The 21514-nt window shown below is 39.4% G+C and overlaps 1 protein-coding gene across 4 annotated transcripts in view; it reads right to left on the bottom strand.

Annotated features, from left to right (window-relative positions):
• The window catches only part of LOC131681593 (uncharacterized), a 179464-nt gene that overhangs the window by 69241 nt on the left and 88709 nt on the right, over window positions 1-21514 (bottom strand). For 2 of the 4 annotated variants that reach the window (XM_058962480.1, XM_058962481.1), the window contains one exon: window positions 14758-14796. The exons of 1 other annotated variant lie outside the window; for it this stretch is intronic. In XM_058962480.1, coding sequence (XP_058818463.1) covers window positions 14758-14775 — 18 coding nt within the window. In that variant the 5' untranslated portion in view covers window positions 14776-14796. Of the gene's footprint in view, window positions 1-1825; window positions 2755-14757; window positions 14797-21514 lie in introns of all 4 variants that reach the window. One more of the 4 variants, XM_058962483.1, reaches the window with a different exon arrangement.

Raw genomic sequence — 21514 nt, 5'->3', positions numbered from 1 at the left:
TCAAACGTTTAGTCAAGCGTGGTGTCCCGCAACAAAAGGAGTTAATTTTAAGCTGATGAGAACTAATGAAATCGAAACATTTGGTTTGGCTTAGCCGGCCAATTCAAGAAGCACTATGCTATATTTCTCTCTTCAGTAACTTCCACCAACTTAGGGCCAGTTAGTCGAAAAATTCAAACTAGCGCCAAATTGTCACCATTTAGACACTCAATCCATTTACTCGCACAACTTATGTGGAGGCCTGAAGTAACTGACTGATCTTGGTAGTAGAAAAACAAGAGATCGATTTCGCTATCTCATCGGCAAACCAAGGTTTCTGTGCTTACAGAAGCACTGGCTTACTGATGAGAAAATGAGAACAAACTCTTGTTTTTCGGATTGGGAATAAACGCCAGGCACTATGCAAAATTTACGCCAAAAGAGGAAAAATGGGATTGCACAAGTTTTGTGCATAAACCTTAAACCTTAAACGAAAAAATTGGTTCTAATTGCAGCTTGTTACTAAAGAGATAAATTCCTAAACAGGGCAAAAAAACAACTCAGGTCATACTTGTCGATTGGAAAGTTTTCTACATAATTACACAGACATGCTGTGGATTCCAGCAACTAAGCTTACAAAATTCAGCCCATTGGTCTTTACAGATATCTTCAAAATTTGGCGGTTTCAATATTTTTCAGTCACAAGAAAAGTAATCAGCAACTGAGAAAAACAGAAACCGACGCAAACAATTTGTGGTAGCTTATGGCCATCTACCTGAATAATCCTTTTGGCTAACCTATCTGCCGTGTATTTCAATTCGATAAGCGGTTAGAGAGATTACTTCCGAGCGCTGCTATAGCCCGTATATTTAAAGGGTTGATGGTTCAGAGAATCTACAATCTTTTAACCAATAGTTTATTTCTCGGCTTTCAGGCATCTTGCGAAAAGTTTGTATTATTATATATTAGTTATATCGCAAGTTTTAATTTGGATTGGGAATGGTAATGGTTTCCACAAGCTTTCGATCATTTCCATATTTATGCTTTATTAAATAGCATTTCCACATTTCTTCGCTACTTGGATGAATTAAATATGCTGCTCCTGCAAATTAAACTCAAATTAAATATGAGCGACCGAAAATAAAATTCAGATGAACAGAACATTCTTCGTGAAACCCGTTTTCAATATATGTATTAGAATATAAAAATCATATATAAATTTGAGCCGTTTTATCAGATTGAGACTCTCCTATGTAAAAAAAAACTCTTCAGTATTAAAATGTGTAATTTGTTAGCACCTTCAATGTAACGATATAAAGATTTTTTCGCCTACGAAATATTTTTTTCTATCCTATTTTCGTACAGAAAATTCATCCTTACCAACTTGTTCGGAGGAGAATTTTTTGCGTTATTCTTATGTTGAAAGACCTCAGTTTAATATTTATACGTGAAGGTTATATTCTACTTGGATATACCAATATATTCAAAGTAGCTTCTACGAAACATTTACTGTATGTGATTTTTGTTTTCTGTGTTTTTTGTCATATATATTTGAAAATTCAATCTAAGTCACTAGCAACCTAGCGCTCACTGCTAGGTGAAGTGAAACGTTCCAAAGGTAGCGCACAATTCCTTTCACGAAAAGATATATGCAGAAACAGGTAAAATAATGTTTCGCAAACGTAAGGATTTGAGTGAGCGATAGTTTTTCATCTCTATGCATGTATTTAAAATAATCCCGGCCCATAATCGCTGGTCTCATATGAATTGGGAATCCAACATAAAATGCAACGAAATAATACTCTAAGCCTTATTAGTAGCAGGTAAAGGTTCTTGGTGCACTTACATGATTCATGGCAGCTTTAATCCAATGTGTAATATATTCTCGTGTTAGTAACTATGTCACATCACTCGTTCACTGAATATTGATTTTTCCCACTGCTTTATCCAATCACTATTCCTTCAGAAATTTAATCGCTTTTATTCAATTTCACAAAGCACCACAAAAACCTTCTAAAAGACAAAAAACGATATCCAATCGTCGAGGCTGACCATCATGAATATCCCGATGATAGAAGCTCCAATCAAAACGGCTTTGCCGGTCGCAAATTGAACCAGTTGTGGCGATCTGCGATTGTTCGGCGTCGGCAACTGCCGTCCACACCCACCGCACCTGGTGGGTCAGAAAATGGTGTAAACCAAATGCAAACAATCACACCTAAGTACACTAAAACTGCCCCCACTGGCTGTGTTGCCAAAACCGCACACCACAGAACACGTTTCGCGATGAATCCGTTGGGAGTATATTCGTTACCCGGTTTGGTTATCCGTTGTACCACGCGACCGTCATGTTACGTTATCAGCGAACGATGCACAACTGCAGCAGCGATCGGTTGAATGGTTGAACCGTCTCCGATATTTACCTAAAACGAACTGCCAGTACGGCACACCGAGAGCGACATTACAATCACCCGCAGAAGGTAAAGAAGGGTCCCGGCTCTAGCAGCCGGCCTAAGCTTGCCAGCCAGCCACGCCAGCAACGTTCGAGGAAAGCGCCACGAGCAGATGTTCATCACTTTTGCCTTCTCCTCATCTCCTCGCCTCGCTCGTCGATGAGCCCAGCCGCAACGGCAACTACCTACTGCCGCACGAAATGCTCGGCCAAAACAAACCAAATATTATGCTGCTGAAGGGTCTCACTGTAGTGCCGTCTCTTTCATTCGTGTCGGAAGGATTCATTTGGTAGTTTGGTTACATTTTACGCTTGACGTCGCCCTAGGAAAGAGGGAAGGACTTGGCAATGAAAACATCACTAACTGCATCGATGAGCGTAATCGTACATCAAAGAAGAGGTGCGATATCGCGTGGACGAATGATGGCTTCGGGAACAGATGGTCGATTCCTTTTTAAGAGAAATGTGATGTATGGATATGGCGCGGAATCGTCGTTTGGGATCGAAAATGGTACTGAATGGTGAGTAAATTTAGCAGTAGCTTCAATATGAATCCTGTTGTATGATTTTTTTCGAGTGCTATAGTCATTGAATAGACATTCAACAATGTTAGTTGGACTGGGATCGTAAAAGAGACTTTTATTAAACGTTAGTAAGAAGATCTATGATAATACAACGGAAATGGAATGAATTTTTCTCAACCAAGTAGAAAATTGTTTTAAACCACATTTGCGCGTAAAGGGCACAGGGTATCGAGTATCTCTCATCAGAATCCGACACTAGCTTAGTGACGAATTTCGCGCTAAATCGTATTCAGAGTTGGTAGCACCCTCTCAGATCTAATTGAAACTTTCTGTGTTACTTTGTCTCAAAAAGCCACTTTGTTTTTTCGAAAAATGATCTAGACTGTCTTTTGAAAAGGTTCAAAATTATTTAAAAAAAAACTTTTAATTGTCCAAACTGATTTTTTTTCGAAAACTAAACCAATGAAAATCATAATCATCTCAGAATTCAATTTCTCAACTGCTAGTTCATGATACATGCAAAAAGTATCAGTAACGAATTTGGTATATATTCATAACAAACTTGAATGAGGGTAAAGATAAGCCATTTAACATCATCGATATATACGTGATTTAACTAAATACCACTTAGCCGTGTACGAAGAAGTATCTTGTCTATGCACCCGCCCGGGAAGTAGAGATTGATGGTGTATTTTCCATCAGGGGCTTTAATTGCGAAGTGAAGGGTTCGCTCCTTCAAGAACCCTTTGCTTCGTTCAGTGAAAATTCTGGCTTGCAAGCAATTGCGTTCAGGAAAAATCAAAGAGTATACAAAAACAACTTATTTTCCATCAGCCTCATTGCGAACCTTTCGCCGAATCTGCTCTTCCAAACTTTGATGTTTTGGACGGGGCTAGTCTACCTGTTCGCTAGTGCCGTGAGGTATGAACTACCGTCGTTGCAAAAAATTGGGCCCACAGCGACTTATTGTAGAAACAAGGCACCAATGGTGTCAGTGCACTACGCTACGGTCTTGTTAGTCCAGAATAAAGAAGGAACAAGACAAAGACCTCAAATTTCACCAAAAATAGCCAAAATTATTGTTTTTTTCGCTCATTTTCTCAGTTTCATAGAAACAAGGGAATGGAAATTTGGTCACGGATAGTCAAGCAGGCCAGCTTTTTAAAGCTGCAGCAAAGATCGTAGAATAAGCTAGATCAATTATCATCGAGAAGAACACCCCATGCTGTACAATGAAAATTGATGTCTCCTCGATGCCGGGAGGAGTCTCGCAATATCAGAAAGTTGCCGGTTTCTAACCTAGGTCCAACACCAATTTTAAACTACGTTGAATCTCTGGTTGAAATGTCACGTGTCTAAGACCAGGTGCTGTTTGCTTCGTATTTGTGGTAGGCCTCTCAAGCAGAAAAAAATATAGCAAAAACACATTTGCTTGTAATTAGTGCAATACTGCATACATGACACGCGACCCAAACCACCGATCATGCAGTCGAAGAAGACGAAAAGCAGTCACGCCGAAGCCGATACTAGTTTGAAGGGACACACCGTTTTGTCCCGTACGCTGCGATTGTCATTCAAAATCTTCGCTCGCTGGAGCAAGGGGACCTTGAAACATCCAAAACCGTCCTTCAGTAGATCCACGCATGGCATGCTCGAATCTGTAACTGCACCATCGATCTCAACTTTGTGAGTGGGCATGTAAACGTAGTTCTTCTTAAAAGTTTTGTCGCCAGTAACGTCATTTGTTTGCTGTAGACATAATATCAAAATTCTGAGGTTATCTAGACGAACTTTCGAGATATCTGGCGAAGCTGAATATTTCTGCGTCTTGCTGAATATTTGAATACTTAGCGGACTACCTTTGATCCGAACGAAGGCAAGATATGGTCGAACCCAATTCAAGGTGTTTGATTTTAAATGGAAACTCGAAGTCGACTTGTTCGACATCCATTTTGGAATCATTTGGGTCATTTCAGGAGAGTTTATTGGCGGCCCTTAGACTGGAAATTCAAATTTAATGATATCAACAATCCACTAATCAGTTCAGAGTTCTTGAAATTGTCTCCTCAGTACACTTGATACACGGTAGAGTGCCAATAGTTATAGTCACCTGAATTATCAAACCGGACACTCCTCAAAAGTAATGGCACCTCGAAAAAAAATCCCCAAGCAAAATGTGAGTGCAATCAAAAACAATGTCATGAAGCGTCGAGATCTGGTGTAATACTGAAAAAAGTCTTTGCGGCACAAGAAATTTTTTTGAATTGAGATGGAAATTGAGTTTGGAAATGAAGCTTATATTTTTTGTATGCCAAACATTTTAGAAATCCTTCAAATGTCGAAATCTGGTGTAAATTCGAAAAAAAAATAATTTTTTAAATTTATATTTGAAAATCTCAGTTTTTGTGCGTAGATAAAAGATCTGTTATTTAATGCATTTCTAAGACATTTGGCATAGAAAATAGTATAAAAGCACAAATAATCTTTCCAAACCCCAGCACAGATCAAAAATTCATGTAAAATTATGCTAACTATACTGCAAGGGAACGCGACCAATTGTGTAAAATTATGCGTGTGATTATTTTTACATTGGCCACAAATCGTACAATAAATAACTTACGTATTTGTTTGTGACCATACCGACATAAAAAAAATCCTGTTAAATAATACCAAGACTTGAACCGACAATAAGACACCCCTTTACTAATTGAGCTAAAGCGACACATAAAAACGTGACTGCAAAGTGGCGATGACCACGGTTCAGTTGTTTTTTTTTTTTTTTTTTATTCGTTTATTTGACACGGCTCATAGCGGTAGCCTAACGGAGCCGTGGATCTTTTATACGTTTACAATACATGTAAAAATAAAAATACAATCAAGAATTAATTAATTGGATCTCGTGCGCGCAACTTTTTATTGCGAGCGGAGACCTTTTTTCGCGAGGTCTGTTGGCAAACAGCGTCAGGGGGGTCATTTAATTCTCTCTTGTTTTTCACGTCCCGGTCTAAGCTGGCTTGGTGTCCGGGATCAGATGTTCTCCCTTGCTTCTTGCACTTATTGTTGATCAGTGTAAATCCGTCGTCATTGTTACTGCATTCGTTGCCGATGTTGCTTACAATTGCTTTTGGGGTGCTGGATGATTCTTTTGCGGTTGTCATTATGCTCTGAACAGCTGCCACAAATTTGGCCACCGTTTGTGGTTCAGGCATTGGTATTGAAAACTCTGTTTTAGGTTGGTTTGCCGTAGATGAGTCGGCAATCGGTTGAGATGCATTTTCCTCTGCATCTTCCGCGCAAGGTTGTCCATGATGAGCTGTCTGATTACAATACTTGCACGTAGGAGTTTGCCCCTCATGAGTGCATAGCGTAGTTTGCATAATTGTAGTTCCGTGAGTATTGAGTTTTATTGCCAAGTAGGAGGGTATAGGCCTTTCAACCCGCATCCTCACTACAAAAACGCCGTTAGGAGTACCCGGGAAGAAGTTTCTCCATGTATCAGGTGTAACGGATTCTACTTCTCCGTATTGCGACATGCATTTTGCAATTGGCTCAGGAGGGGTACGAGGTGATAGGTCATATAACCTTACATCTATATAATCATTCTCAATGTATACGGGAATCTTAATTCCAACGTTGTCATTTTCAACCACGTGTTTTAAGTTGTTCTTCAAAACGAAACGCTCGGCTTGTGCTAACGTGTTGAATGATATTAACACTACATTGCGAAGATGATGATATTGAAGGTACAAGACTTCCGCAAGCCTAAGTTGCATTTTTACCTTCAGAAGGTATTCCACTTCACTAAAACTCGATCGTTTTAAACAAAATTTAAAGTCAACTACCGCAGCGTTGGGTCGGAGTAGAGCTTTTTCGTCAACTGTACTCATGATGACAAGAATAATCCGATATTTCCTTTGTTCTCGAGACAATGCACGCTAGATCGAGAGGCCTGTTGTTCACTTGGCTCGATTGTACGTCTGACTGCGGCAGAAGTAGAAAGTAGACTGACGGTTCAGTTGTGCTAAAACAGTCAGCTGTGTCAAATAAACCTATTAAAATTGTTTATTCAGAAAAGTTTGTTCAATCCGATTGTTTTCTAACTTTGTAGAATATTGTTTAGATAAATTTCAAATTAATAAAACCTGTTTTATTCCACCTAGTGGTGCAATTGTGCCTTTCTCATTTATCCAAGTTATGATTTAATGGCAATACAACATTGTAGAAATGTCTAAAACATTCTTATTACACTTGATGAGCATATATAAGTGCACGACCGTCACGAACCGGATAAGCAATAGATGGATACTGACACACTTGAAACAAACAAAAATATGATATTTATATAGCTTAATCAGCATGAGTTCAATGTTGTCTTTATGTTAACTTCATGGTGGAGAAGGGAAGGGATATAATTAGTGGAAGGAGGAGGATGCGTCGGAAATCATATAACTTATTTTAGTATACGGGATGGATGAAGGGATTGCATGTGGGAGGTTGGTCTGAGAGGGGGGGGGGGGGGGGTTGAGAGGTAAGAGGTGGAGGGGTAGATGGAGGATTCAATTTGCTGTGTGGCCACACTCTTCAACCCGTAACTCCGGAACCGGAAGTCCGATCAACAAAAAATTCAATAGCGTCTTATGGGAGCGTAATACCTCTCACTTGAATTTGAGTTTGTGCAAATCGGTTCCGGGCCTCGGTTGCAAAATTGATTTTTAGAGTGATTGCATAGCCTTTCTTCATATGAGAAAGGCAAAAAGTTGATACTTTGAATACCCTAAGCCCAATAATTCGAAAAACCACTAAAAACTCGACAAAAGACACCATTAATCCTACACTTATAATTTGAATGCAGCCAGGCTAATCTAAATACCATTTTGGGACCATAATGAATTAGATTAACCGTTATGTGTCCGATGCGGTACCCAGGTACCTTTTTGGGTTTCAATTAATCAAATTCTCATGTTTTATCCATAGCTGGAAACTGAAACTTTGTGACATCTTAGAACTTCACTAAGTCAAGCTTTTGGGTCAATAATATTGTTGATATAGTAAGGGAGGAGTAAGGAGGGGCTCCCGATTTTTTTCACTACGTAACAGGCCCGGGTACCCGGGTACCCACAAAACTGAAATGCCAATAACTAAGGTAATTTCCAACCGATTTTGATACTTCGAGGTGTTTTGGATTCATCCACTTTTAGAATTGATAAAAATGAGCCAGAATACCTCATTCGGTTCCCGGGAATCCGGATTTCCGTAAGTATGTTCTAGTGCTGGGATACTATATGTGAATTTCAATGGAATACTAGCAATATGGGTATCAAAAATCTTGGAATTGCATCAGTAGGCTGTATCTCATGGTTTCGGAACCATTTGGTGATTTGACCCTGGAACGGACATTCCGGAGCAGGTTCCGTGGGTCCGTGAGTGGCCATTCCATTCCAATTTCATTTTTTCAAATTGCCATAGGGTCCAATAACAATGAATAAGAGACAGACGAGGCAATTTGAAGTGTTTTGAAACTCAAACCATACCCTAGTACTGGAACATTACTCCGGAAAATCTGGATTTTCAAGAACCAGATATATTCATCCGGTTCAATCTAACAGAATCAAAAAGTGGACGAGTTCCTGAATCCAAAACATCTAAAAGTATCCAAATCGGTTAATGGAAACCATAATTATGAGCATTTCAATTTGTGGGTATCCGGGTACCCTCGTTCGCCTGTTAAAGTTGTTTTTTTGTTGGACATATAACGGTTAAAATCCATAGTATCGTCTTTTTTGTCTACTTGTATCACCTAATGCTATTCTCTATGTACATCTTGCGCTTACAATATTATGGGTGACTTGAAATCCAATGCTCTGCTCATTGCTTTTTTATTCATCATGAACCAAATCTCTGGGTGAGCTGCAAAGCACAACTTATTGATATCTCTTATTTGACTTTCCTTATTATTCATAAATAAATTAGATAAATGTAGAAACTAACCCTTCGTCTTATTGAAACCTTGATTATACAGTCCACTGATTTCAGTTCATCTCGATATACCCTGTTGCCCGTTGCAAAAGTAACAGAATAATTTCGAGCAAAAAAAACCAAACCGAGTAGAATCTGTTTCCATGCATCGAACGGTCCCACGCCAATATCTATGCGTCCGATTGTATGGTTAAACCCTGCGAAACGTCGATAAAGATAGTGTCTCGTTCAATCTAGAACGAAAGCGAAAATTTTAGAGCTCGTCGAATGTAACAAACGAGACTTTTGAGTCACCTAAATGGTTCAAATTTGTGCCGGACTCGCATCCAACGACGACGGTCTGCTGACTTTAGCATTATTCATGGGTTCAGCTCTTGCCACAGCAGCAACACCACTCAACAATAAATTAGCTTGTGCACACGCTTGGCTGCATATCTTCCGAGGCTTCGATTCACATGTTTCTTTCGCTCTCATCCAGGATGATGATATCCCCAGCGGATGCCCGGACGTGAGGGCTTTAAATCAACTTGTCTGCAGCCCGTTCGTTTCAGTAGGGTTTCTTGGGTGTTGTTGTATGTATGCATCCTTTTGGAAGGTAACGGCACGGCAATCTTGCACAACTGCAATTTTATGCAAACATTACGTGGTGTATGAGTTTTCCCGGTACATACATTTCAGCTTTCTATGATGAAATGATGTTGCGGTTTTGGGCGATTTGCGATAGAGAGATGGTTCTTCATTATTTCGAAGCAAAGATTTGTTCTTCTGTGAGGTTATTTACATCTCTGTAATAAGGTGGTATATACTGCATTATTGTTGTTTTCGTTTTCATCTAATTTTAAATATGGTTCTCGCCAACGTTCTGATTATCGTTCTCGGTCTCGTTCTAATTCTTCTGAACTCAAAGAGGACAAAGTATTAATATTTTCGGTATAACTGGCAGTTGGGTGGATAGATATGCTTGTGGACTAAACCGCTCTTATTGTCACGGTACCTCTGGGTATCACCTCGCTGATGTAGTGATAACTTGCCAAATCTGGCCAAAACTGAACATCAGTGAGGCTTAACAGTTAAATGTAAACTATGTGTTAATCCAGCGGTGCCAGCTGTGGTACGAATAACCATAGGAAAGATCCGGTAACCAACCCCGGTGGGATCATGGTCGTATGCTGACAGGGAAGGGGGGCTCCTCTTTTCGGAGGGTGAGTCCATCCAAGCGTCTGTTCCCCATGTTAGGGGCGGCTCAAAGCAGCGTCTGTCCTCCATGTTAGGGGCGGCTGATGTATCGTCCACGAGTCAGCTAAACAGAGCTGACATGATGGTCCTCCGGCGAGACGGGGGTTGGGGAAGGCCCAACAAGCCGCCCTGAAAAACTAACCGTTACGAACAATGCAGAAGAAAATACGAATCTGAACAATCGGCAAAGACCTACGGGACAAAATAAAGACTACGATTGGAAACTCGGAACATGGAACTGCAGGTCACTCTGCTTTCCAGCTTTCGACAGGAACTCCAACCACGCAACTTTGAAGTCGTAGCACTGCAGGAATTTTGCTTGACAGGACAAAAGGTATGGAAAAGCGGGCATCGCGCGGCTACTTTCTATCAGAGCTGTGGCACCACCAACCGGCTATGTAGTGCTGGGTAGGATGCGTCAGCGCGTGATTGGATGGACTACGATCAACACAAGGATGTGGAAGTTGACGATCAAAGGCCTTTTCTTCAACTACAGCATCATCAACGTACACTGCCCACACGATGGGAGACCCGACGACGAGAAGAAGGCGTTCTATGCGAAGCTGGAGGAGGTGTACGACGGCTGTTCGCAACGGGACGTGAAAATCGTCGTCGGTGATATGAACGCTCAGGTAGGAGGGAAGATAATGTTTAGACTGGTAATCGGGCCAAACAGCTTGCGCATCGTATCGAATGACAACGGCCAATGATGCTTATACTTCGCAGTCTCCAGTGGCATGGTAGTCCGATGTACCTTCTTCCCCTGCAAATATCCACAAAGCCACCTGGAGATCACCTGACTAACGCACCGAAAACCAAACCGACCGGACCAATACCTGGTTGCAGTATGCATGCGGATCTTGGAGCACGATAGGCTGCCGGCCCCTGATCTCCAAGAATTCAAGCAGGAGATCGGTCGGCTGAAAAAAAAACAAAGCAGCCGGTGTAGATCAACTACCCAGCGAGCTATTAAAATACGGTGGGGTGGTGAAACACTGGCTAGAAGGAGATTCTTCTGGGGTAGTGGTTGGAGGGTGTCGTTAGCCCAATCTACAAAAAGGGTAACAAGTTGGATTGCTGCAACTACCGCACACTACTTAGCGCCGCTCATAAAGTCCTCTCCCAAATTCTTTGCCGCCGATTGTCACCATTTGCAAGGGAGTTCGTGGGGCACTACCGAGCGGGATTCATGGGTTCCCGCGCCACCACGGACCAAATATTCGCAATTCGGCAGGATTCTACAGAAGTACCGCGAATACAACGTGCCCACACATCATTTGTTCATCGATTTCAAATCGGCGTACGACACAATCGATCGAGATCAGCTATGGCGGATAATGCACGAGTACGGTTTTCCGGATAAGCTAACACGATTAGTCAAAGCGACGATAGATCGAGTGATGTGCGTTGTTCGTGTATCAGGGACACTCTCGAGTCCCTTTGAATCTCGAAGAGGGTTACGGCAAGGTGGTGGTCTATCGTGCCTGCTGTTCAACGTTGCGTTAGAAGGTGTAATAAGGAGAACGGGGATAGACACGAGTGGCACGATCTTCAGGAAGTCCGTCCAGCTTCTTTGCTTTGCCGACGATATTGACATAATGGCACGGAACTTCGAGGCGATGTTGGAAACGTACATCAGACTGAAGGCTGAAGCCAGCTGAATTGGACTTGCTATCAACGTTTCGAAGACAAAATACATGATAGGAAGAGGTTCTAGTGACGACAATGTGAACCTCCCATCCCGAGTTCTGATTGACGGTGACGAAATCGAGATGGTCGACGAATTTGTGTATTTAGGCTCACTGGAAACCGCCGACAATGATACCAGCAGAGAAATTCAGAGACGGTTCTTGGCGGGAAATCATGACTACTTTGGACTGATAAGTAATCTCATTTCCATGCTAAGCGTTCGGTCTGCTACGTGTATTTTAGCCGAGATTTCTTCAAGTTCAAGTAGCGGAATCAAATATTAATCGAGTTTGGCCAGCTTTCAGCGTATTTCTACAAAATCAAAAAAGCCTTTGTATTATTTTGGAATTACAATTCTAACCGCGCGCATTTTTAAAGAGTGGAGATGGGAGGTAAAAGTTAATTCGGAAAAAAGACACATTTTTTAATTTCTTAGGGCAATACAGAGAGTTTGTACCTATATTAATTCAATTTTCGTATAATAATGCCGCAATTGAGCAACCTTTCTTCAAATTTTCATTTCAAAATGCCAAAATTAAGCGAGTGACAGCGAATCCTCGGGGCACTTCGTCGCTTCGTGTTTTGTGAAGCACGTCATAACTCAAGCTGGATGAGCGGATAGATGAGACCAACGTCACTGGCAATGTCAACAGTATGTGGGAGGCTGTCCACGAAGCTGTGACTATAACGGTGCGAGTTCAATGGCTCAATGGTTCAATGAAGAGTGACGAACGAGAAAAATGCGGCCAGAAGCCGGATGCTAAAGGCTACTACATGCCTCAACAGAGAGAAGTACGAATCCACCGTAAAAAGGAAAGGCAGCACGAAGAAAGTGAAATCCGGTAAAGCTGCTGGGAAGGACGAGATCCCGGTTGAACTTCTCAAACACGGTAGTGAGCTGCTGTACCAAATAATCCACCGCATTATTCTAAGAAAATGGGCGGACGAAGAATTACCTGCTAGTTGGTTGGATGGACTGGATGTGAGAGCCGATCAATGACTGATCAGATGTTCAGCCTGCGGATGCCCTAGACAAATTCCGGGAGTACAACCTGCAGACCCACCCATTTTAAGGCGGCGTACGACTCAGGAAAAAGCAATGAGCTGTGACAGATTATGTTAGGACATGGTTTTCCGGCGAAACTGATTAGACTGATATGAGCGACGTTGGATGGTTCAAATCAAGTACTCGGATTGCAGATGAGATCTCATCTGCATTTGTGACCTTAGATGGACTGAAGCAAGGCGATGCACTTTCAAATTTGCTGTTCAATACTGCTCTTGAAGGAACTATCAGGAGAGCTGGCGTGCAAGTAACGGAACTATCATCACAAGGTTTTGCGGACGATATTGATGTGATTGGAATCGATGGTAGAGCAGTGGAAGATGCCTTCGTGCCTTTTAAGAGGGAGACAGCGAGGATGGGCTTAGTCATCAACAAAGGGCATGGTCGCAGGAAAAGAGAGGGGCATGTCTAGTGGTGTTGGTTGTGAGGTAGTGCTTAATGATGACGTGTTTGAAGTGGTCGGAGAATTCATTTATCTAGGTACACTTGTGGCGTATTGCGGCTGCCAACCCGATCAGAATGAAATAACAAGATTATAACAGAACATATTTTTTGTAACACGCTGTGTTATAAATTAGGTCTCGTTAGTAATTAAAATAACAAAAATTTCTAACAAGTAACAACGCGAGTTATAGTTTTTATATATTTCTGTTTTGTGTTTCTGTTCGGGAACATGGCCTTTTACGGTCTACGTAACCAGCTTAGGTCCCGCAACTTGCAAATGTCAACAAAATTCGCCTTATACAAGACACTGATCCATACTATCGCTGTTTATAGCCACAGAGCGTGGACGTTGCGGGAGGCAGATAGGAGAACATTAGGAGTCTTCGAGTGTAAAGTGCAACGGACAATACTCGGCGGGACATGCGAAAATGGAATGTGGCACAGACGCATGAATTTTGAGTTGTACCAAGTATACAAAACTGCTGATATTGTTAAACAGATGAAATATAGCAGACTGCAATGGGCTGGTCATGTAGTACGAATGTCGGAAGAAAAAAATGCAACAACAATATTCGGTAGGGAGCCAGGAAGAGGACGCCGACTTCGTGGGAGGCCACGAACACGTTGGCTGTACGCAGTGGAAGAGGACCTGAGATTCCTGATCGTGCGGGGGAACAGGAAGGAAGCCGCCCAACATCAACAAAGATGGAGCTCTAAGATACGCCCGGTATTGGCGAGATGACGCTGTAGCCAATAAGGTATCAAGGTAGGTATCATAACTCAAAATCTACTGGACCAATCGTTTTAAAAATTTGGGCAGTTCTTCCTTATATCATTCCACAAGTAATTGCAGGAGCTTTTGCCGATTATCGATTTTCACAGTACTTTGAAAAACAAAAATCCAATTGATGCTAAAAAGCCGGGTAACATGTTACTGTAAAAATAACATAAATAATAATAATAATTTTGCAAAAAAATCTCGTAGTTGCCTGGGCAACGATGTGAAGACGAATTTTGCAAAATTTCATAACTATTGGTCCAGAATATACACCACATTTTTTCGAGGTGCCTCCAAAAGATTCACTTTCACTCGCTCAATTTTCAATATGCTGATATAAAAGTTTTCTTTCGAAAAATGTTCTTCAAATATTGAATTATTAAATGAAAATTAGCTGAATAGAGAAACAGTCGCCAAAAAATTAAAATTGTGGGTAAAAAATTATTGTACACATTGATTAAGTCAGTTTTATTATTTAATTGTTGTAAATAAAAGAATATAGACGACTCTAGTAAGTTCACGTATCAAATAAACGAATGATAACAAAAAAGTTTATTTGCAGTGTAGGGTAAAAGACACTAATAAATGTTTTAACCATATCAACAATACTAACCTTATTTTGAACCGGCATCAAAGCAATCCAAGGGAGCCGCTAAAATAAAACAAACACACAGTAATTATTATCTCAAAGCTATGTGAAAGGTGAAATGTAAATTTTTTGCGTACTTCGGTATACGCCGGAGGTAACTCGATGAAAACGTAATAACGTATATAAGAGCAACCGAAAATAAAAGTCACAAGGACAGAACATGCTCCGTGAAAACCGCTTTAAAAAAGAAGATTTTATCAATTGTATACAGGGTGTTAGGTTCATGGTTAAGAACCTCTCGAGGGGTGATTGACTGTCATATTTGGAGAAAAAAATCGTTCTTCACCTACCATCAAATCTCTTTTTGTGTTAAAAACTTATTTGTCTTAAAATATCTCGAACTCAAAAAGTATACTTTGTATTTCAAATATTTTAGATCCAAAGGTGAAAAAATTTCGCATTGAGTGATGCCCTCACAAGTTTCAGCTAATGAGTTTAAGTAGCCTTTTCAATGTAATTTATTCAAAATTAAACAATTTTAATCGATTTTTTGTTCATTTCTTGAAAATCCTACTAGTTAACCTCATCATTTTAATAATTCAGATTGTTAGTATTGAAGAGCTGCATAATTCGTTCTTTGACATGATACACTTACCTTTTCTTATTTTCATGAGTTTGGGTTATTCAACTTGGATATTTTTATCTCATTTTCACTAATACCAGCTCTAATTGAAAAAGTATGGCACTTATTGTACTTTTTTTCTTTTTATTCGAAAGCCAGGAAAATTTTACAGATAAAAATGTATTAATACCTTTCAGTTAAGTGAATTTAGTATTGTTTTAGAAGTAAATTAGTTTAAAGTTAGTGCTATTATTAGCATTTTCGTCAATTTTCTTAAAATAGTAAATAATAAACATAACCATTATTATCATGGAAATAATGCATCTCAGCAAGTTCTACAGTTCTTTCTTTGACTCCATTCAATTATCTCTTTTGGTTTCGACGCAAAATCGTTTTTATCACATCGTTTCATATGCAAAAATAACGGTTTCGAAACCACTACATTTGTGGCGAGATCATGCTGTGTTAACTAATAAATAGCAGCAAAATGAAAAGAGATATAGTCAAAGTGTCAAATAAAAAGTTATAGAGAACACTAAGGGGCATCAAATGAACAATAGTAACGATAAATTTTGGTGTTTAATAATTAGAATAATTAAAAAACTCCAAAAAACACAAATTTTGAGTTATTTCGTTAGTAAAAAATCATTTAGTACACTTAACTAAAAGATATTTGTACATAAACTGATAGGACATTTTCTCAGCTTTCCAATGAAATCTTGTAAATAACCATATAAAGCATATTTTTTAGATTAGAGCCTTTTAAGCACTTGCAAGTCGGTTACAGGAAAAGTATAGTAATGAAATTACAAAGAAATGAGAAGAGCTAGGAATATGACGTCTAAGAACAAATTATGAATCGTCCTAAAACCCAACTTTTGGATAATGGATATTGCTATAATCATACTTCATCATTTCGAGAAAATTAGCAAAAACCTCCCCAAAAACACTAACTTTTAACTACTTTACAGCTAAAAGGTAATTCAAACTAATTAACTAACAGATATGAGAACACCATTCAATAGGAAATTTTCTCACCTTTCGAATGAAACTAAAACATTTAAAATACAAAGTACACTTTTAAAGTTAGAGATATTTAAGAACAAATAAGTTATTTACACAAAAAGTTCAATAACTCTGTAACGGTTGAGATTTGATGGTATGCGTAGAACAATTTTTTTCTCCCAATATGACAGTCTATCACCCCTCGATAGATTCTTAACCATGAACCAAACCCCCTGTATAAACTTCAAGTGTAAAAATCGAATTGAGTAAAAGGCGTCTCACATCAAATTACATCACGGAAAAACGGCGTAAAAAATTACCTAGTGGACCTTTTCATACTTTAAGGTAATAGAATATAACCCATTAGTAAGCTTTATTTCATTTGATTTCAATAGCATAACCGTATGCTCGCCCCTTACGCTTAACATCACTCATTAGGTTCTGTACAACATCTGGCCGCAGGTTCTTCTCTACGGAAACCCACTTTATCTTCATGTCTTCCTCAGATTTGGCCTCCTTGGGATGCTTCCGTGGTGCCGGCTTCATAGCTTCCCAGTATTTTTCGATGGCCCTTAGTTCCGGTGCGTTTTGGGGGGTTCATATCCTTGGATACGAAAGTGACCCCATTGGCTTCGTAACACTCCAGGACAACATTTGAATAGTGGAATGAAGCTAGATCCGGTCAGAAGATCCCCGTAAGTCCCCCGTGTTCCTTCAACAAAGGAAACAGACGCTTCTGTGCACACTCCTCGAGGTAGATCTCCCCGTTTACAGTCCCAGTAGTCTCGAACGTTTGCCACATGAACAAATCGCTTGCCAAAATCATGTATTTATTGGGCAACTGGGACAATTCTGCTTGCTTACTTTCTCCGGAACATCAATGTTGTGCTAGGCGGTGAAGAATAATAGCCCCGGAAGCTACCGGAAGTCTGTCTTGACGTAATTCTCATCATCAATTATGAGACAATGAGGCTTCGTCAGCACCTAGGTGTACAGTTTCCATTCTGACCGCATTTCTCCTTCCGTTCGATGCTTAGACTTTAGTAGTAACGTTTAATCACATGACTCACCATTGACTGCACGATTCCGAGTTGTTTCCCCATGTCCCGATGAGAGACGCAAAATCAATTCGCGACGTTGCTTTTTGAGTGACGTAGTTTTTTCCAATTTTAGAAAAACTGACAGCGATAAAAACATAGTGCAAACAATACACTCTAAACTACTTCTACCAAAATGTTTAAGAGAAAATACCCAATAGGTTATTTTCCATAGCGTTTTTTCCGTCATGCAGTGTTATGAGAGACACCCTTTAAAAGAATCACCAAAAAGTTTTTACCGAAAAAGTCGGCAGTGACAAAAATTGATTTAAGATGAATATTTCGTGCACAAGAAAATCCGTATATCGTTACATTCCAAATTAAAAATAAGTTAAAAAATATTACTTTGGAAGAAGCGGATATATTTTTTTGGTTTTCCACTGATTTTTTTCAACGTAAGAGTCGTCAAAGAACCCTAGTCCTATTTTTACGCTTAAAGTTTGTTTTCGATTTTTCTAATATATTTGAAGCGGGTTTCATGCTATGTTTTCTGTCCTTGCGACTTTTATTTTCGGTCGCTCATATACTACAAATGTTATAACTGAAGTTTTCAGATAAAATAACATAAAAATATCAACAAGAATCGTCGAGAGATAAAGTAGTTATATCATTTCGTTGTAATCTTCTAAAGAATAAATGTTCACTTCGTTTACCGAACGCTAAGGAAAGTCGTATGGAATAGTCTCAGAATCAGACAATCCTGTGCATTAGGGTGTCCCAAAATGATATCATGTTAAAAAAGTCATCGGGCTCACTTCTTAAATGAAAGGTTAGTGTATTAGGACCACTTTCTTCTTCGGAGTGGATTTGCTAAAACGCTTCCTACTGGTCCCGAATTTAGATTTTTTGAAAAATGGGCCGATTTTGGATAAAATATGCCTGTTGAAGTGGTCCTGAACTGTCTTAGGTTTTTTTTCAGCATTTTTTATTTTTCTGGAGATCCAAATGGAGAAGTTTGGTTAGTTAGTTTGTACAAATTTTGAATTATAAGAGCGGCAGAGCCATTAAAACTTAGTAAAAAGTGAAATTTTTGGTGTTTTTCAGTATTTTTTCTTCAAAACTGAGTATCTACAAAATTTTAACAGTATAGAAAACACTTCATATAGTGGAGCCGAATACAGGGGTGTAATTTTGCTGAAGAAAGTGTATAGCTACGGCTAATGGGGTATGAGTTATTTAAGTTTTTGTTAGATAACCTTTGACATTTTTAGCAATTCATCAAAAATAATGCTATTCCAAAAAGTAAATGAAAAAAATCTAAGGTCGTTCAGGAGCAGTTCAAGAGGCATGCATTTGAAATTTTACCGAAAATCGGCCCATTTTTCAAAAAATCAAGATTCGCCAGCAGTAGGGAGCATTTTAGCAAATTCACTCCGAAGAAGTGCTCCTAATACCCTAACCTTTCGTTTAAGAAGTGAGCCCGATGACTTTTTTAACATGATGTCACTTTGGGACACCCTACTGTGCATGTATGAGAACAACAATATTTTCAATTGAAACAATCCACTTGAGACACACCATTTTCACTAGTTCAGTAGAACTGGTAAAACATTACGCTCTTACTGCACACAGTTTGATATTCACATTCCTTTCCAGTCATGAAAGGAACAAAAATAACATTTCCGACCCAACTAGCAGTGGCATGCATCCTCGGACCACGAAACACACAGTTTGAATGAATACTCCGTCTCCGCTAAAAGTTTCCAACGATCACAGGACCTTTCTTTGGCGATTGTGAGAATATAGAAACGCTCAATCCCACAAAGGAGGTTCCAGGATTCATGACTAACGTACCGTTTTCCTTGTGCCTAATAATGGTGCAGGGGCTTTGCCTTTTGTCAACGCTGGTACGTATACGTGCGTTATAACCGTCAGCGATGGAAGGGGGAGAATCTCTGCACAGTCCTCCTGATGTCGAGGAGGGTTCGAAAGCTAGAAAGGCGAAAAGCAAAGTTACCTACCTCACCGACATACGCATTATTGTTATTGTACAACTACTTGCCGAAGCAGCTGAGCTGAGGTTGGTGAGAATTGAAGGTTGATTTGTAGCGTTGTTTTCCAGCGAGGCAGATGTTTTTTTTGTCGAACCACTTTAGTAGGTTTGTGGCGCGCCAATTGCCACTGCATCTGATGTGTTTCGGTGTTTTCGGTTGCTTAGCAGTGATTTCGAACCTTCTGAATGGGGGACTGAATGGATTGCGAAAATAAGTTCGCCAGCTAATGTTCGTTTGTTCCCGAGCTGGTTCGCATCAGTCGGGTTTTATCAGAGGGTGATAAAAACAGATCGCAGGGCTATGATTTTTTATGGAACGAAAAATAACGTCCAAAATTGTGCTATCGAACTACCGAATTCTTCGCAGGAGACATGCAGTCGTTGAAACAAATCTGATTTGATTCATCAGATAATTTTACATGCAACTCGCCTAGTTTTGACATACGTTTTCGACTTCGAGCAAAACATTCAGTGAATGTTTATATTTATTAAGAATTTATTTATATTACTCAAGACTTAAGAATTTATTTAGATTTTGGCAAACAACCGCAAAGTATTAGGTTTGAGATATTGAGGGAAACTTTTAGTTATTGGTTTATGATATAGAGAAATTATTCAATCATTCAAGTTGATCAGGTGCAATACCAAGCCATACAAAATGCAAAAAGTACAGTTATGAAGAAAAAATAGAGATATTTAAAAGTGAGAAGACGCTGTGGCGGGGGCCTGGAAAATGAATTTTAAAAAAAATCTTCACTGCCCAGCACGATAGGGTACGGTTGACGAGCACATCATTAAAGAATTGAATTGTTTATGTCTTGATGGCGACTCGTACAATTGATGCATCGATTATTGTCGGAAATCATTTAAAACAGGTGAGCTCGGAGCTAGTTAGAGGTATTTGCAATTATCATTATTATCTCTTTGAGTTTAGTGCAAAACAGAACACGTTGCGTAAAACGGCAAACTGTTGGCTACATCACAGAATTTTATCGAATTACTATATAATGTGATGATAATAATAATAATAACAATAATGTGTGACGGAAATCTTGCTAGCTTACCCCATAACGGTGTATATGGTGCAAACTGTATGTCGTTATGCCAGGAAATAAGCAATCAAATGAGAATAAAATTACTTTATAAGGTCTTATTAGAACGTGTTAAATGTCTTTTCAATCAAGCTATACATACAGCTATCGATAATTGCCATTATTTTTCCGGTTCAATACCACAACTTTCTCACTTCAACTCGTACACAATATTAACAAGCAAATTAGCTTAGCTTAACTTAGGTAGACTATCACAAGGAATCAAAAATATGATGCTTAGAAGAAGCAAACCATTCTCAATGTGAATGTTCCACTGATTCAAACTTTTAATAGAATGGCCAATAGCGACTCCGGCCACGATCGTGACAACCGGGGAAGGAAAAGAATGTTAGTTTGATACCGAAACTATATCTGCATCTTCACGAGCTGCACGGGAAAGGAATTATGTTAAGGGGGTCTTCTACTCGCGAGGCCTAAAATTGAACACTTTTTTGGGAATAAATTGTAAAACATCTACTCAATGGATTTTGAAACTTTTTTTTTTTGAAGATACTTTTCAATATTACATTTGTAAACGAAAAGAAATATCTCTCGCGACCTTGAAAATTCATTGATGACATTTTGATAAAGATTTATCATCAGGAAATTTGCAATATGGGACCGGCAACAATTTTGACTTTTTTCGGAACACTGCTAACTCAAATGGTAATTGGATGCACAGATCATATGCTAAATATGTATTTTTTCCGATAGCTCCAGTTTACCCACAAGAGGTTTCAAGTTTCCATAGTAATATATGTGGAAACGAGAAATTAAAAACCTAAAATCCAATAAAAAATTCCACAGTAACTCTGCATATCACAAAACTTATGGTCGCGTAGCTTATTTTATAACGAACAGTTTTGTTGAAGATTGCATATTGAGTGGAGGTTCCCCGATAAAGTTATTTAACGTTGAAGACCAACCGATTTTTGCCTTTCTCATATAGAAAGGTTATGCAATCACTCTGAAA

This window comes from Topomyia yanbarensis, chromosome 2 (genome assembly GCF_030247195.1).
Source record: "Topomyia yanbarensis strain Yona2022 chromosome 2, ASM3024719v1, whole genome shotgun sequence".
In the NCBI taxonomy this organism is placed as follows: Eukaryota; Metazoa; Arthropoda; class Insecta; order Diptera; family Culicidae; genus Topomyia; species Topomyia yanbarensis.
Note: the sequence above shows the minus strand (reverse complement) of the source record. Positions and strands in the feature narration are given on the sequence as shown.